This window comes from Entelurus aequoreus, linkage group LG21 (assembly GCF_033978785.1).
Source record: "Entelurus aequoreus isolate RoL-2023_Sb linkage group LG21, RoL_Eaeq_v1.1, whole genome shotgun sequence".
Classification (NCBI taxonomy): Eukaryota; Metazoa; Chordata; class Actinopteri; order Syngnathiformes; family Syngnathidae; genus Entelurus; species Entelurus aequoreus.
The window spans coordinates 9,722,357-9,739,691 of NC_084751.1; the positions used below are offsets into that span (position 1 = coordinate 9,722,357).

Genomic DNA, 17,335 nt, shown 5'->3' on the forward strand with positions numbered 1-17,335 from the left:
AGTCAAGTCCTTATCAGAACAATCAGGAAGTCTATAAGGACCCACCCCCCCCCCCTTTGGGGCCTCGCACGTTCCCCTCACTGATAAGAAGTGTTAAACATTCAAATATGTACACACACACGCACACACACACACACACACACACACGACTGAAAATGGTCATGTGACATCCAAGATCACCCCCGTTGCCAGGAGATTGAACATAAAGTGAAAGTCTGGAGGTGGAAAAAAAAATAAAAATAAGGCACAGTAAGTGAACTCACGACCACCATGGTGTCTCCTGAGGGAGTAGCACTTCCTGTTGGGGGTCCAGCCAAGTGACAGTGGGGGTCTACACTTGGTACTCCTTGAGCAGCTGCCCCGCTATGACCAGTCTTTGGATCTCGCTGGTGCCCTCGTAGATCTCAGTGATGCGAGCGTCGCGATAGTGGCGCTCAGCTGGCATGTCCGTCACGTAACCCATCCCCCCCAGAACCTGGATGGCCTGAAGTGTGACCCACAAGACAAAACATTAGGAATGATTCTAACAACATTTAAAAAAGGGGGGTCTGCCTCTGGCACCTCACCTGGTGAGAGCAGAACGTGGCGGCCTCGGAGGCGGCGAGCTTGGCCATGGCTGCTTCCTGGAGAGGAGTTTTATTGTGAAAGGGTGCCGATAGGTGGTAGGCGGGTGGATTATACCTTGGTGAAGGGTCTCTTAGCATCGCGAAGGAGAGAAGCTTTCCACGTGAGGAGGCGGGCGCTCTCAATGGCCACTGCCATGTCGGCAATCTTGAACTAAACAAGCAAAGAGCCGTGTGAAGTAACACTCACACGCCACTTGGAGGTAACTACATGACAATATATTCTTTAAAGTGGAACATGTCAGCTACTGTGGCAATAGTATGCTAACTGGAGATGTCCAATAATATCGGACTGACGATAAAATGCAACATCGGAAATTATCGGTATAAGAATTCGGCGGGGGCGGGTCATGGCAAAAGTGCATTGTGGGTCATGGGATGCTAACTGCTGCTACATTGGTAGCTATTAAAATGGATTATTTCAACATTGGCGGTAACTTATAAAAACTGAGAAGGGCTGAACTAAAATGGCACCGAAAAGGAAATCATATACTGCAGATTACAAGCTGGACGTAGTGAAATACCGTATTTCCTTGAATCGGCGCAGGGAATATAGTATTTCGCACGTCTAGAATTACTGCCGGGTCAAACTCGTTTCTCAAAATAATTAACGCATGCTTGGCCTTATCGCCGGTTCATTATTAACGCCGGATCAAATTCGTTTCGCAAAATATTTAGCATATGTCTAGAACTTCTGCCGGGTCAAAGTCGTTACGTCACGAGTGACGATTTACCTGTCCTCATTTTAAAAATGGAGGAAGCTGCTTTCAAAGGAAAAAAGATAAAGAGCTATTCAGTAGGATTTAAGGTCCAAGCTATTGAATACCGGTACCGTATGCTAAAAAGAACAGTAAGCAGCTATGTTTTATTAATATACCGTAGCTGCGTGTGTCAAATACTGTATGAGTCATTAAATGACTCCCGCCTCCTGGTGGTAGAGGGCGCTAGTGATCCTTCTTGCGACTTCCGGTACTGCAGAAGAAGTGACAACACGCAGCAACAGATTTTTTTTTTTTTTTCTTCTCGCCTGAACTTTTAACATGGAGGATTACATACCGGTATCTAAAATAAAACAGTTTTCTAAACTGGACTTTCAATCGAAGCAGGAGGTAATAATTAAAGGAATATCTCCATCGAGACAGAGACTTTTAAAACTGAAGAAAGAAAATAAGGAAGATTTCTATAAACAAGTTATCGATGCTTTTGGTCAGAAGGAGCTGCAAATGGACTCCATTTATAAGTACAGGTAAGACCATAATAACGTTTTTTTTTATTAAATGTGCTTTTCATGATGGTATGCTTACATCACAGTCAAAGCGCACGCCTAAATTTACCGCATTCCTTTTGGTAAACGCCGGAGTGAGAAGAGGTTTTAAAATAATTACCGCATGCACGGCCATCCCGCAGGCTTCCGGTAAACGCCGGAGTGACAGGAGGTTTTAAATTAATTAGCGCCCCTGCGGATATTCAACGAAATACGGTATGCAGCAGAAAACGGCGATCGAGCAGCAGAAAGAAAGGAAACGGCGCATACCAGAGGCGACACCGGGGAGGAAGATTTCATGGGATTTAGCGATCGGGAGTGACAGATTGTTTGGTAAACGTATAGCATGTTCTATATGTTATAGTTATTTGAATGACTCTTACCATAATATGTTACGTTAACATACCAGGCACCTTCTCAGTTGGTTATTTATGCCTCATATAACGTACACTTATTCAGCCTGTTGTTCACTATTCTTTATTTAATTTAAATTGCCTTTCAAATGTCTATTCTTGGTGTTGGCTTTTATCAAATACATTTCCCCCAAAAATGCGACTTATACTCCAGTGCGACGTATATGCTTTTTTCCTTCTTTATTGTGCATTTTCGGCCGGTGCGACTTATACTCCGGAGCGACTTATACTCCGAAAAATACGGTAAGCAGGTACCAAAAGGTAGGAAAAGTTGGTTTTGCATAATAGGGTCCCTTTAAATCAGGGGTGCTCACACTTTTTCTGCAGGCGAGCTACTTTTCAATTGATCAAGTCGCGGGGATCTACCTCATTCATATATATAATTTATATTTACTTATTTATGAAATAAAGGTGTTTAATGATAATACAAGAATGTTTAATACATATAGTTAATATTTTTAACAAGTTAAAGGTGTTTAAAGATAATGCAAGCATGTTTAACACATATAGTTTATATTGTTAACAAGTTAAAGGTGTTTAAAGATAATGCAAGCATGTTTAACACATATAGTTCATATTTTTAATAAATTAAAGGTGTTTAAAGATAATGCAAGAATGTTTAATACATATAGTTAATATTGTTAACAAGTTAAAGGTGTTTAAAGATAATGCAAGCATGTTTAACACATATAGTTAATATTGTTAACAAGTTAAAGGTGTTTAAAGATAATGCAAGCATGTTTAACACATATAGTTAATATTGTTAACAAGTTAAAGGTGTTTAAAGATAATGCAAGCATGTTTAACACACATAGTTCATATTTTTAATAAATTAAAGGTGTTTAAAGATAATGCAAGAATGTTTAACACATATAGTTAATATTGTTAACAAGTTAAAGGTGTTTAAAGATAATGCAAGCATGTTTAATACATATAGTTAATATTGTTAACAAGTTAAAGGTGTTTAAAGATAATGCAAGCATGTTTAACACATATAGTTCATATTTTTAATAAATTAAAGGTGTTTAAAGATAATGCAAGCATGTTTAACACATATAGTTCACATTTTTTTATAAATTAAAGGTGTTTAAAGATAATGCAAGAATGTTTAATACATATAGTTAATATTGTTAACAAGTTAAAGGTGTTTAAAGATAATGCAAGCATGTTTAACACATATAGTTCATATTGTTAACAAGTTAAAGGTGTTTAAAGATAATGCAAGCATGTTTAACACATATAGTTAATATTGTTAACAAGTTAAAGGTGTTTAATGATAATACATGCATGTTTAACACATATAGTGAATATTGTTAACAAGTTAAAGGTGTTTAAAGATAATGCAAGCATGTTTAACACATATAGATTCCTTTCTTTCATGAAAACAAGAATATAAGTTGGTGTATGACCGGATTCTGATGACTTGCATTGATAGGAATCAGACAGTGGTGATGATAACGTCCGCATTTTCAAATGGAGGAGAAAAAAAGTAATCCTTTCTGTCCAATACCACATGAAAGTGGTTGCTTTTTGGCATCTTATTTGTCCAGCTTCCGTACTCCTTTGTATACACTTTACAAGAAATACATTGGCGGCAAACTCCGTAGCTTGCTAGCTTGTGCACGCCAGCTTTCTGAGACTCTTAGCGCAGGCAGGATGAAGCAGAGCTTTTATTGTGAAGGCAGGTACGGCGCCAGAGTCTGTTGAAATAAAAAGTGCTTCTCGCCTTCATCCTGTCGGTATTTTTTTCTTAATAATGAGCTGGCAGCAGCCAGCGTCATCTCAGAAGACCCTCGGGTGCCGTGAATGTCAACCAAGTGACGTCATAGTGAAGATTTATGATCGCTCATTTTTAGGACTATTTTTTTAATACCTGACTGGGGATCGACTGACACACCCTCCGTGATCGACCGGTAGATCGCGATCGACGTAATGAGCACCCCTGCTTTAAATTGACTCTGCAGCACCACCTGTCGTTGTAGAGTGCGAATTACTGGTGCTCTAAGTGCAAGCGTGTGACTCTACAGAAGTCGTTTTTTTATCAAATGAAATTGTTTTTATACTTGCGAAACATTGGGCGCGAGTAAAAACATTTGTGTGTTTTTGCTAGTAATTTCACTACAAGGTGGTTCACTTTGGCAGAAGCTACAAAGGTCAGCATCACAAGGAGCACCAACGCGTGTCACCTGGATGGCTTGCAGCTTTCCGATGGGCGCTCCGAAAGCGCTGCGTTTGTGCGCGTAGTCTGCGGCGCAGTCCAGCGACGCCTGAGCGATGCCGAGCGCCTGAGCGGCAATGCCGATGCGTCCGCTGTCCAACGTTTGCTGGAGGGACCAAACGTCATATTCTAGCATGCGTTTGTGGAAGAGTGACGGGAGAGAGCGGGTCCTTACCATGGCGATTTTGAAGCCGGCGCCGCGAGGACCCAGCATGTGGTCGAGCGGGATTCTGCAGTCCTCCAGGATGATGTTGGCGGTGGACGAGGCCTTGATGCCCAGCTTGTCCTCCTTCTTCCCCAGCGAGAGGCCCGGGTGGGGCATGGGGATCAGGAAGGCACTGATGCCCTGCGGGTCCATTCAGGAGACCAAAAACAGACTACAGTTAGACCACATTTCTGCAAGAGGGGACAGCGGGCAGCGTGCCTTGTGTTTGAGCTTCTTGTCGGTGGTGGCGAAGACGACGGTGGCCGAGGCGTCCCAGCTGTTGGTGATCCACGCTTTGGTCCCGTTCAGGACCCACTCGTCCCCGTCCTGATGGGCCACGGTGGACGCGGCGCCCGCGTCGCTGCCGTTCCCTTTGAGACATGAGAGTCAGGAATTGCGATGCTGTAATCCTCCGACATCAGCCTACAGCAGTGATTCTCAAACCGTGTGGTACGTCGGCTCCATCTAGTGCAGGGATGTCAAACTGGTGTTCACTGAGGGCCACATCAGTTATAGCTGCCATCAGAGGGCTGCTTGTACTAACTAACAGGGTTTTTTACCCCCATGCATTTAAATAATTAATATTTTTTTCATATACACTGTATAAAAATCTGGTGGTGACTTGTCCAGGGTGTACCCCGCCTACCGCCCATGTGCAGCTGGGGTAGGCTCCAGCAACCCCCGCGACCCTGAAAGGGACAAGCTGTAGAAAATGGATGGATGGATGGATGTATAAAAATCTGTCCATTTTACAGTAAAAAACTGACAGTCACCAAAATTTAACTTTTTTTTTTTTTTTTTTTTTACAACATAAAGTAATACAGTAAATGGAAAAGAGTACAGATGGGGTTTCTTTTTACTGTAAATTTTACGGTGTTTTTTTTTGCAATATAGTGTAAATACAAAAACAGTACCACTGTTTTTTTGTGTTTTTTTTTTAATTCTGGCATCTGATCTGCCATTTTTTTAAAAACTTTACTTAATTCTATTTACAGTAAGACACTGTAAAAACCATAGATTTTAAGGTAAAAACTGGCAGCTCAGTCAAAAAATTTTTACTGTAAAAAAAACAAAAACAAGTGGTAGTTTTTCATTTTACTACTAAAACCACTGTAAAATGTTCCTATAATATATATATATATATATATATATATATATATATATATATATATATATATATATATATATATATATATACACTACCGTTCAAAAGTTTGGGGTCACCCAAACAATTTTGTGGAATAGCCTTAATTTCTAAGAACAAGAATAGACTGTCGAATTTCAGATGAAAGTTCTCTTTTTCTGGCCATTTTGAGCGTTTAATTGACCCCACAAATGTGATGCTCCAGAAACTCAATCTGCTCAAAGGAAGGTCAGTTTTGTAGCTTCTGCAACGAGCTAAACTGTTTTCAGATGTGTGAGCATGATTGCACAAGGGTTTTCTAATCATCAATTAGCCTTCTGAGCCAATGAGCAAACACATTGTACCATTAGAACACTGGAGTGATAGTTGCTGGAAATGGGCCTCTATACACCTATGTAGATATTGCACCAAAAACCAGACATTTGCAGCTAGAATAGTCATTTAGCACATTAGCAATGTATAGAGTGTATTTCTTTCAAGTTAAGACTAGTTTAAAGTTATCTTCATTGAAAAGTACACTGCTTTTCCTTCAAAAATAAGGACATTTCAATGTGACCCCAAACTTTTGAACGGTAGTGTATATATATATATATATATATATATATATATATATATATATATATATGAAAATGTAATGGATAACATGCCTTGAAATCATAAGTCAAACAACTATTTGTTTGTATTTTGAAAAAAATTTGTTTGGAAAGCATGATAATATGATATTTGTTGCAGTGTTGGATACTATTGAAGTTGAAAAGGTATGCAATCTAATGCATTACTTTTATTTTTTCTATCAAAATAGAATAACCGAATACATTTAATAGGAAAATATAAAAGGTACTTTACTGACGGCAATTTTTTTCAGGTCTCCGCGGGCCACATAAAATGAAGTGGCGGGCCAGCTGTGGCCTCCGGGCCTTGAGTTTGACACCGGTGATCTAGTGGTACACCAAATAACCACTTAATAGTCAAACACAGTGTTACTGTTCAAACTTTGTGGCAAAAAATATTAAAGACTTGTTAAATAAAACGTCTGCCTTGTTTTAATGAATACTTGGGCCTATTATGCAACTGTATTTTAATCTTGGTCATTATGGTGGTACTTGGAGGGCCACTTGTTTTCTGAAGCGGTACCTGGTGACAAAAGTTTGAGAATCACTGCTCTAGGGGACCGCCAATGCCACCTCACCATACCTGGTTCACTCAGAGAGAAACAGCCCACCTTCTCTCCGCTGGTGAAAGGTGTGATCCATTTGTGTTTCTGTTCTTCAGTACCGAACTTGAGGACGGGTCCCAGGTAGAGAGACTGAAGAGGAAACACACAAGAGATACAGTAACGACGTCACCAGCGAACACCAGGCGACTCACGTTGTTGACAGAAACCACCACTCCAGTGCTGGCGCAGCCCCGGCTGATCTCCTCCATGGCGACGCTGTAAGCCAGGTAGTCCATCCCGGCTCCGCCCAGCTCCTCAGGGACCTCCATGGCCATCACCCCCATGGCTCCCAGCTCTAAAATCTGCATGTCAAGAACACTGATGACCCAGAGTTGAACACACCCTGTGTTGCTAGGCCAGTTAGCACAGCGGAGGCTCAGTAGGCGGAAGTGTGCACCTGCTTGGCGGGGTAGAACTGCTCCTTGTCCAGCTTGGAGGCGATGGGGGTCAGCTCTCGGTCAGCAAAGTCTCTGCATGTCTGTCTGAGGATCTGATGGGTCTCCGGCAGCTCGGCCAGCTGCGACACACCTCGACAGCCCCTCAGACAACGGCTGAGAGCTGAGGAACAAATCAAATATTAGCTCTTAGGCTTGCTGCGTGAAGACCACGTCAAACATTACGACATTATGACATCAGAGGCTCAGCTGTCTTTCACAAAGCAAACATAAGAACAAGCTTAAAAAGTAGATGTGTTTCTGTCAGGGGGGTTCATCTGTGGAACAGCTTGGATGATTCCTTCAAATGTTCCAGTTCCATTCACACATTTAAAAAACACTTTAAGACCAATGTCTTGGAAAAATATATCACTCTTGAATCAACACAGTAGTTAATACTATAACCAATGTTAATTATAAACTAAATGTGGGATATAAATAATAACAGAAGTATAATTGTTTGTATGTGTGTGCAGCTCCACTAATGGACATTGGAGTGTTACTTTCAAAGGCTAAATTAAAGTATTGCTAGAAACATAATTTTATATGGGACTTTATTGTATCATATGTATAGTACATGTTCCAAAAAGAAAAAAAGCATAAAACACCACCAGAATTAGAGATATTACAAGTCAAAGTGATGAAGCTTAGTGTTACGCTCATGACTTGGTGTAACTAAACATTACCCTATAACAGGGGTGGGCAATTAATTTTTACCGGGGGCCGCATGAGCAACCCGAGCACTGCTGGAGGGCCACATCGACAATATTTCAATTAAATTTTGCTCAATATTATTTTTGATATATACCGTAAGATAAATAATAATAATAATAATAATAATAATAATAATTAATAATAATAGTAATACTTCAACATAGTGTGTGTAACAGCAATCCATGACTAATATAAATAAATTAACATTAATAATAAATGACAGTAAAATAAGCACACGTATGACTGAGGAGTCATAGTGTAACTTTGTGTGGTGTTTGAGTTGTCCGACTTTTTGTGTGGCCATAAACGCACCAGTGGTTTAGTGCTATGCGTGTTGGTGACAGATGACAAGTTGGTTTTGGCCTGGTTTGTACGGCAGAAAATGACTAGTTTTTCGAGATAGAATTGTTTTACTCATGTTTTTGGTGTGGTTATGTCCGAATATAAACAGTTTTGCTCAATAAAGTGATCGATATAATTCCTGTCCTCGAAGCATCTCGATAATAATTGAACGGTGTTCAATTGAACGGTGTTGACGAACACCGTTAGGGCCGCTTGTTGTCACTGTCACTCAAAGTTGCATTGCAAAATTACATAGAAGAAATGTGTTTATTTTGTTTAGAATTCAGATGGGATTTGATTTGGTGCGCGGCATATATTTGCTGCGCGCAGCGGACGCTTGAGCAGTGCGCAATTGCGCAGGCACGCACCTTAGAGGGAACGTTGCTTGGCAGTCCATGTCTTGTTGGAAACACGCCATTCTTCATCAACTTTTCTCTTTTTAGCGTCTCGGGTGTAAACCATGCATCACTTGTCGCTGCATGTGCACCTTCACTCGCAGGTTACACACGGACACACGCCCATAAATAATACTTTTCAAAATAAAAGCAGCACAGTTGTATTGCCTCACGCGGGCCGGACAGGGATGCACAAAGGGCCGGATGCGGCCCGCGGGCTGCAGAATGCCCAGGTCTGCCCTATAAGATGAAGGCAATTACATTTTATGGATATTTGAAATGTATTCAATGTTTATAAATGAATATTTAAATATACCAAATGTAAAAAAGGGAATAAATATTCAAAATAGGATCATTAAATGAAATCTAGTTTGGTTACGCCATCATGAGCGCAACACAAGGTTGCAAAAGTTTCAACTACAATTCTAAATAAGATGTCAAAAGCAAACTGAAATCAAATACACACAGCTTAAAGATTGATCAATAACTATTTACATTTAGTAATACATAAATATGAGGATTTATCAAAATATAAAAGAAATATACCTGAACAGAACGCTCATGATGGTTACACCAAAAAGTAACGCTATGAATCGCGGTTTTCCAAGTTTTTGGGGCATTTTTATGCTATTTTCAAGCATCTCCTTTTTATTATCGTTGATTTTAAATGGTCAAACTAATGCATATTATACATCCATGCCCTAGTAAACAATTAAAAAAGTCATATTTATTTTGATTGTTACATTTTGAAGTACATTTGTGCAGGTGGGTGCGAATGTAGCCATTACCAGAGCTGTACACATTTACAAAGATTTAACTAACACAAGAATATTTCAACATGTCTTTACAGTGTATATAATTGAACAGTGTTTGTACAAGGTGTATTTATAATATGTTGTGCAAAGGAAATTTCATAATTTTTGGAAGCTCATCTTGTATTTGACATAGTTTATAGGGTTAGGCGCAATAAGTGTTCAACTTCAGTCTGCAACATTTTCAATTTATGAATGTACAACTGTTTGTTTATTTTGTTGACCACTGACCGAAGAACTAATAAACTAAAATAATAAACTAAACATTGGCTCACAAGCTAGCTGCATGCTAAGTAGGTGAAAGGTCGACGTAAGTTCATTTCGTCTCATAGTTCAACTGAATGATCACAAATAAAACGCATGGAATCCTGCTACATAGCCGGGTTTATTATTTTACACTTTCCACTAAAAACAGCTTATTTCTTGATTTACGTCTACTTAGCTAACCTCGCTTAGGTGAATAAGATGTCAACTAAACAAGACACAAATCAACTAGCGTGTTAAAATGAAAGCTTTCGATGAGTTTAATTATTATAGTTAGGAACGTCAAAGTTTAAAAACCTTAGCGATGCTAACTTAACTGCACTGGCTAGCTAGGCTAAGTGACTGTTTGGCGCAAACACAGCCAGCAAGCAGCTCACGTCCGCGGGCAAAAGACGTCTTATTATTAATTGTATATACTTTTGTGAAAAGTGCTCACCTTTCCTTGCTGTAAAAAGAGCAGCCATGGTTGATGTTCTCTCTGCTCAGTTAGCAGGTTACTTGTCATGCAGCACAATGCTGCCTTCAGGAACCGTCAGATTTATTCCAAACGATGAACGCGCACCGACAAGTTTAAGTTTAACATGTTTAGCTGCAGGGTAAATTATTAACTATTGCTAAAATTGTGGCCGTACGTCAATTTTAGATACAACTTCGGTTAAGCTGCACTATGTGGGTTGATTATAAGCATTTCCATTCGGCAATAGTCGGAAATGTTACGCATCTTTGGACGTGAAGGCAACACGTGACATACGTTTTTTTTACGGCGGTGACGTTATCACGTTGAACGCTCTATTAAACTTTTGCTTGCTTGCTTAAAAAATATATTTTAACATGAGATGTTTTTTAGGTTACATGTTTTAAGACGTTGGTAATTGTTTATTTGTGAATTATAACGATAAAAATATGATTACACAATTTAAGATACCGGAAACAGAATCTTACGTATGTAATTTTTTTTAATTTTTTTTTATAAATGTTGATACCAAATTTTTTGCGTTTGAATTTTGTAAAGTGACTGAAATCACGCTGACAGTTTCATTGAATAAAAATTGTGGGCAAAATGTGTTTTAAAATTCCGTGTGTAAAAAAATTCATAGCAGAAAATGCTTTGTTTTAAAACTCAAGACTAATTTCCGGTATATCAAGACTGACGCGGGCTCAGAACCAACCAATGAGGTTCATTCTTTATTACCGGAAGTAGGTTTGGATTTTATAGCAACAAATATTTTTGCACTGATCTTTTATACACTAATATTTCTGCACTTAATTTTTTTAATACACATTTTTTTATCCTGAATTTTAAAACAGTGTCTTTTGACAAACTAAATTATTTAAAACACAAATATAACAAACAATGAACGCGCACCGACAAGTTTAAGTTTCACATGTTTGGCTGCAGGGTGAATTGTTAATTATTGCTAAAATGGTGGCCGTACGTCAAGTTTAGATACAACTTTGATTAAGCTGCACTATGTGGGTTGATTATAAACATTTCCATTCGGCAATACTCGGAAAAGTTACGCATCTTTGGACGTGAAGGCAACACGTGACCTACGGGTTTTTTTTTACGGTGGTGACGTTATCACGTTGAACGCTTTATTAAACTTTTGCTTGCTTGCTTAAAAAATATATTTTAACAGGAGATGTTTTTTAGGTTACATGTTTGAATACGTTGGTAATTGTTTATTTGTGAATTATAACGATAAACATATGATTACACAATTTAAGATACCGGAAACAGAATCTTACGGATGCTATTTTTTGTCTTTAATTTAAAAAAAAAATGTTCACACTAAATTTTTGGCGTTTGAATTTTGTAAAGTGACTCATTGAATAAAAAATGTGTGTTTTAAAATTCCGTGTGTAAAAAAAATCATTGCAGAAAATGCTTTGCTTTAAAACTCAAGACCCCTTTCCGGTATATCAAGAATGACGCAGTCTCAGAACCAGCCAATGAGGTTCATTCTTTATTACCGGAAGTAGGTTTGGGTTTTATAGCAACAAATATTTTTGCACTGAACTTTTATACACTAATATTTTCTGCACTTAATATTTTTTTAATACACATTTTTTTATCCTTAATTTTAAAACAGTGTCTTTTGACAAACTAAATTAATTAAAACACATATAATAAATTCATATAAATAAAAAATGTTATTCAATGAAATTGTCAAAAAAAACTTTAGTTCACGCTATTCAAACGCCAAAAATTAAGTTACATAAAGCTCCTCTTAATTGTACGATAGTTACTTCCTTCTTTTTTTTTTAAACCTTTATTTATAAATTTCAACATTTACAAACAGTTGAGAAACAATCAAATCTACTTCCTGTCATAGGGGCGTGGTGTTGTGTGACGTCACTGCGTTTATACATAAAGCAAACAAGTAACACGTACAGTACCATTTATTTAGGGCATCAATAAAATGGTCAGACAACAGCACATTAATAAATAAAGACATAAAATACATCATTTATTTACATATTTACAAGATGAGGATGATGTTGTCTAACATTACTTGGAGTAAAAAAAAAAAAAACATTTTAGAGATAGGGAACATCCCCAATAGCCAGCAGGTGGCGACCCTCCACGTAGGAGCTAACATTAGCTTAGCAGTCGTGCTAGCATACTATACCCTGATCCTTGACTGACAGGTTTGTTGGGGTCAACAGACACAAAAAGACGTGTTTAAATGTCAACATTCAACAAACATGCCTAAAGAAGTCTCCTGTCCATGAAAACATGGCTGCTCGTCTTTGTGCCATGAGGATGATGAAGCTGTTGAAGATGAGCGCTGTTTTCCGTAGCCCCGCCCAATCTCGCCTCCTTCCCTAGAAGGGGGCTGGACATCATTGAGCGTATTTACATCACCTCCCTCTGGGTGGCGAGGTGGGGGGGGACTGCGGCGTTCCTCAGATGGACACTTCGTATTCCCGAGTGTCCTGCAGACAAAGCAGACCGGGGGGGGGCGGTGCTAAACACGGAAACTCCGCCTCTTACCGAGTCTGGCTTACACTCACCCCGCCCGCCTCGTAGAGTGGGTTGTCAAACTCCGCCTCCGCGGTGATCTGCCTGTACCGGTGTGGGTAGATGAGGGGCAGCCGCAGGTTGGACGGACGGCGGCACCTGATAGGAAGTGACAAGGATGTCACGCGCCGCCGTGATGTTGTGTCGGCGGGGTGATTTCCTACCGTGTGACGAGCACATAAACGCCTCCCAGCAGCACAGACAGCAGGAGGACCAGGAGGAAGACGCCTAATGCCACGTTACCGCCGTCCAGCACCGACCCGCTGCTAGCGTGCGCAACTGACACACACAAACAGTCATCGACACGCTCGCGCGCACACCCGGGCACGCACTCACCTTCCAGGGCGTGGCTGCTGAAGCAGGCGTGGTCAGCTGCAAGACATCGCTCGGTCACTTCCTGGTTTGTCACCGTCTTAGCCCCACCCCCTTCCTCCAGGTCTCACCTGTGCAGAGCGGAAGCGGACCGCTCCAAAACGACGGGTTTCCCTGGACGCACCTGATGGCCACCTCCCCGATGAGCTGGTAACCGTGGAAACAGACGAAGGCGAGCGTCTCGCCGGGCAGGTAGACCCGCTTTGACAGGATCTGGTAGCCGTTGTCGGGGACGCCCGGGTTCTCACAGGACAGCAAATCCTCAGCTGAACACACGCCTCTCCACTCATTAGCATCTCATTTGCATAGCATCTCATCCAGATGATGTTTTCCTGACATGTGGTCGCCATGGAAACACGGCACACATGGCTCAGAACCAAACAATAGGATCGGGACTCTCACCAGCGCAGTGGGGGAGATGCGAGGTCCACACGGGGGTCCCTGGCTCGCGGCCGTAGCACGTGATGGTGGCGCCGCCCTGCAGGACGTAGCCGGGGTTGCAACGGTAGCGAATGGTGGCGCCCACCAGCAGCTTGGAGTCTGACAGGGAGCGGGTGGAGTGGTCCACGTGACCCGGGTCAGAACAGTACATGACTGGGCGGAAAGAAGACAGGACCTCGTTTAGCGTCAGCTGTGGGCACCCACAAGTCCTGAGCGAGTGAACAGACTCTTTTCACAAAATGGAGGCTGCGAGCTCCACGAGAGGTCCAGCTGGCAGCTGAGGGTCTCCCGGCCCACCAGGTCGTAGCCCGGGTCGCACTGGTAGGTGACGCGAGCGCCTCGGACCGGCGCCACGTGCGACCTCGTCTTCCAGCCGTTCTGAATCTCTGGCAGGTCGGGGCAGGAGTCGTTCCGAGACACCTCTGATGGAAGACACGAGGAGGCGTGAGGGACATGAGAAACATGAGGGACACAAGTGAAGTGAGGGAAATGGGCGACAAGAGGGACATGAGAAACATGAGGGACACAAGTGAAGTGAGGGAGATGGGTGACAAGAGGGATATGAGAAACATGAGGGAGACAAGTGAAGTGAGGGAGATGGGTGACAAGAGGGACATGAGAAACATGAGGGAGACAAGTGAAGTGAGGGAGATGGGTGACAAGAGGGACATGAGAAACATGAGGGAGACAAGTGAAGTGAGGGAGATGGGTGACAAGAGGGACATGAGAAACATGAGGGAGACAAGTGAAGTGAGGGAGATGGGTGACAAGAGGGACATGAGAAACATGAGGGACACAAGTGAAGTGAGGGAGATGGGTGACAAGAGGGACATGAGAAACATGAGGGACACAAGTGAAGTGAGGGAAATGGGCGACAAGAGGGACATGAGAAACATGAGGGACACAAGTGAAGTGAGGGAGATGGGTGACAAGAGGGACATGAGAAACATGAGGGAGACAAGTGAAGTGAGGGAGATGGGTGACAAGAGGGACATGAGAAACATGAGGGAGACAAGTGAAGTGAGGGAGATGGGTGACAAGAGGGACATGAGAAACATGAGGGAGACAAGTGAAGTGAGGGAGATGGGTGACAAGAGGGACATGAGAAACATGAGGGACACAAGTGAAGTGAGGGAAATGGGCGACAAGAGGGACATGAGAAACATGAGGGACACAAGTGAAGTGAGGGAGATGGGTGACAAGAGGGACATGAGAAACATGAGGGACACAAGTGAAGTGAGGGAGATGGGTGACAAGAGGGACATGAGGAACATGAGGGACACAAGTGAAGTGAGGGAGATGGGTGACAAGAGGGACATGAGAAACATGAGGGACACAAGGGAAGTGAGGGAGATGGGTGACAAGAGGGACATGAGAAACATGAGGGACACAAGTGAAGTGAGGGAGATGGGTGACAAGAGGGACATGAGAAACATGAGGGACACAAGTGAAGTGAGGGAGATGGGTGACAAGAGGGACATGAGAAACATGAGGGACACAAGTGAAGTGAGGGAGATGGGTGACAAGAGGGACATGAGAAACATGAGGGACACAAGTGAAGTGAGGGAGATGGGTGACAAGAGGGACATGAGAAACATGAGGGAGACAAGTGAAGTGAGGGAGATGGGTGACAAGATGGACATGAGAAACATGAGGGAGACAAGTGAAGTGAGGGAGATGAGTGACAAGAGGGACATGAGAAACATGAGGGACACAAGTGAAGTGAGGGAGATGAGTGACAAGAGGGACATGAGAAACATGAGGGAGACAAGTGAAGTGAGGGAGATGGGTGACAAGAGGGACATGAGAAACATGAGGGACACAAGTGAAGTGAGGGAGATGAGTGACAAGAGGGACATGAGAAACATGAGGGAGACAAGTGAAGTGAGGGAGATGGGTGACAAGAGGGACATGAGAAACACGAGGGACACAAGGGAAGTGAGGGAGATGGGTGACAAGAGGGACATTAGAAACATGAGGGAGACAAGTGAAGTGAGGGAGATGGGTGACAAGAGGGACATGAGAAACACGAGGGACACAAGTGAAGTGAGGGAGATGGGTGACAAGAGGGACATGAGAAACATGAGGGACACAAGTGAAGTGAGGGAGATGGGTGACAAGAGGGACATGAGAAACATGAGGGAGACAAGTGAAGTGAGGGAGATGGGTGACAAGAGGGACATGAGAAACATGAGGGAGACAAGTGAAGTGAGGTAGATGGGTGACAAGAGGGACATGAGAAACATGAGGGAGACAAGAGAAGTGAGGGAGATGGGTGACAAGATGGACATGAGAAACATGAGGGAGACAAGTGAAGTGAGGGGGATGGGTGACAAGAGGGACATGAGAAACATGAGGGACACAAGAGAAGTGAGGGAGATGGGTGACAAGAGGGACATGAGAAACATGAGGGACACAAGAGAAGTCAGGGAGATGGGTGACAAAATGGACATGAGAAACATGAGGGACACAAGTGAAGTGAGGGAGATGGGTGACAAGAGGGACATGAGAAACATGAGGGAGACAAGTGAAGTGAGGGAGATGGGTGACAAGATGGACATGAGAAACATGAGGGACACAAGTGAAGTGAGGGAGATGGGTGACAAGATGGACATGAGAAACATGAGGGACACAAGTGAAGTGAGGGAGATGGGTGACAAGATGGACATGAGAAACATGAGGGACACAAGTGAAGTGAGGGAGATGGGTGACAAGAGGGACATGAGAAACATGAGGGACACAAGTGAAGTGAGGGAGATGAGTGACAAGAGGGACATGAGAAACATGAGGGACACAAGTGAAGTGAGGGAGATGGGTGACAAGATGGACATGAGAAACATGAGGGACACAAGTGAAGTGAGGGAGATGGGTGACAAGATGGACATGAGAAACATGAGGGACACAAGTGAAGTGAGGGAGATGGGTGACAAGATGGACATGAGAAACATGAGGGACACAAGTGAAGTGAGGGAGATGGATGACAAGAGGGACATGAGAAACATGAGGGAGACAAGTGAAGTGAGGGAGATGAGTGACAAGAGGGACATGAGAAACATGAGGGACACAAGTGAAGTGAGGGAGATGGGTGACAAGAGGGACATGAGAAACATGAGGGACACAAGTGAAGTGAGGGAGATGGGTGACAAGAGGGACATGAGAAACATGAGGGAGACAAGTGAAGTGAGGGAGATGGGTGACAAGAGGGACATGAGAAACATGAGGGACACAAGTGAAGTGAGGGAGATGGGCGACAAGAGGGACATGAGAAACATGAGGGAGACAAGTGAAGTGAGGGAGATGGGTGACAAGAGGGACATGAGAAACATGAGGGAGACAAGTGAAGTGAGGGAGATGGGTGACAAGAGGGACATGAGAAACATGAGGGAGACAAGTGAAGTGAGGGAGATGGGTGACAAGAGGGACATGAGAAACATGAGGGAGACAAGTGAAGTG

General features: G+C 42.4%; 2 protein-coding genes across 6 annotated transcripts in view; both read right to left on the reverse strand.

Annotated features, from left to right (window-relative positions):
• Positions 1-51: 51 nt before the first annotated feature.
• Positions 52-10,739, reverse strand: acads (acyl-CoA dehydrogenase short chain). Of its 2 annotated transcripts, XM_062030834.1 has the most exons (10): positions 10,481-10,739; positions 7,481-7,641; positions 7,236-7,385; positions 7,062-7,173; positions 4,943-5,094; positions 4,694-4,864; positions 4,487-4,624; positions 682-777; positions 567-623; positions 53-484 (listed from the first exon to the last, which is right to left on the reverse strand). In XM_062030834.1, the coding sequence occupies exons 1-10, from the start codon at positions 10,506-10,508 to the stop codon at positions 332-334; spliced, it is 1,218 nt and encodes a 405-aa protein (XP_061886818.1). In that variant the 5' UTR covers positions 10,509-10,739; the 3' UTR covers positions 53-331. The 2 variants fall into 2 exon arrangements, with proteins under 2 accessions (XP_061886819.1, XP_061886818.1); XM_062030835.1 differs by lacking the exon at positions 10,481-10,739 and having other exon boundaries at positions 52-484; positions 7,236-7,401; positions 7,481-7,629.
• A 1,689-nt stretch (positions 10,740-12,428) lies between these two features.
• Positions 12,429-17,335, reverse strand: part of LOC133638884 (seizure 6-like protein) — a 34,070-nt gene continuing 29,163 nt past the window's right edge. For 3 of the 4 annotated variants that reach the window (XM_062031903.1, XM_062031904.1, XM_062031902.1), the window contains exons 11-17: positions 14,110-14,304; positions 13,844-14,035; positions 13,513-13,707; positions 13,406-13,441; positions 13,234-13,348; positions 13,063-13,168; positions 12,429-12,984 (exon numbers count right to left, since the gene is read on the reverse strand). In XM_062031903.1, coding sequence (XP_061887887.1) covers positions 12,955-12,984; positions 13,063-13,168; positions 13,234-13,348; positions 13,406-13,441; positions 13,513-13,707; positions 13,844-14,035; positions 14,110-14,304 — 869 coding nt within the window. In that variant the 3' untranslated portion in view covers positions 12,429-12,954. The remainder of the gene's footprint in view (positions 12,985-13,062; positions 13,169-13,233; positions 13,349-13,405; positions 13,442-13,512; positions 13,708-13,843; positions 14,036-14,109; positions 14,305-17,335) is intronic. The other variant, XM_062031905.1, reaches the window with a different exon arrangement.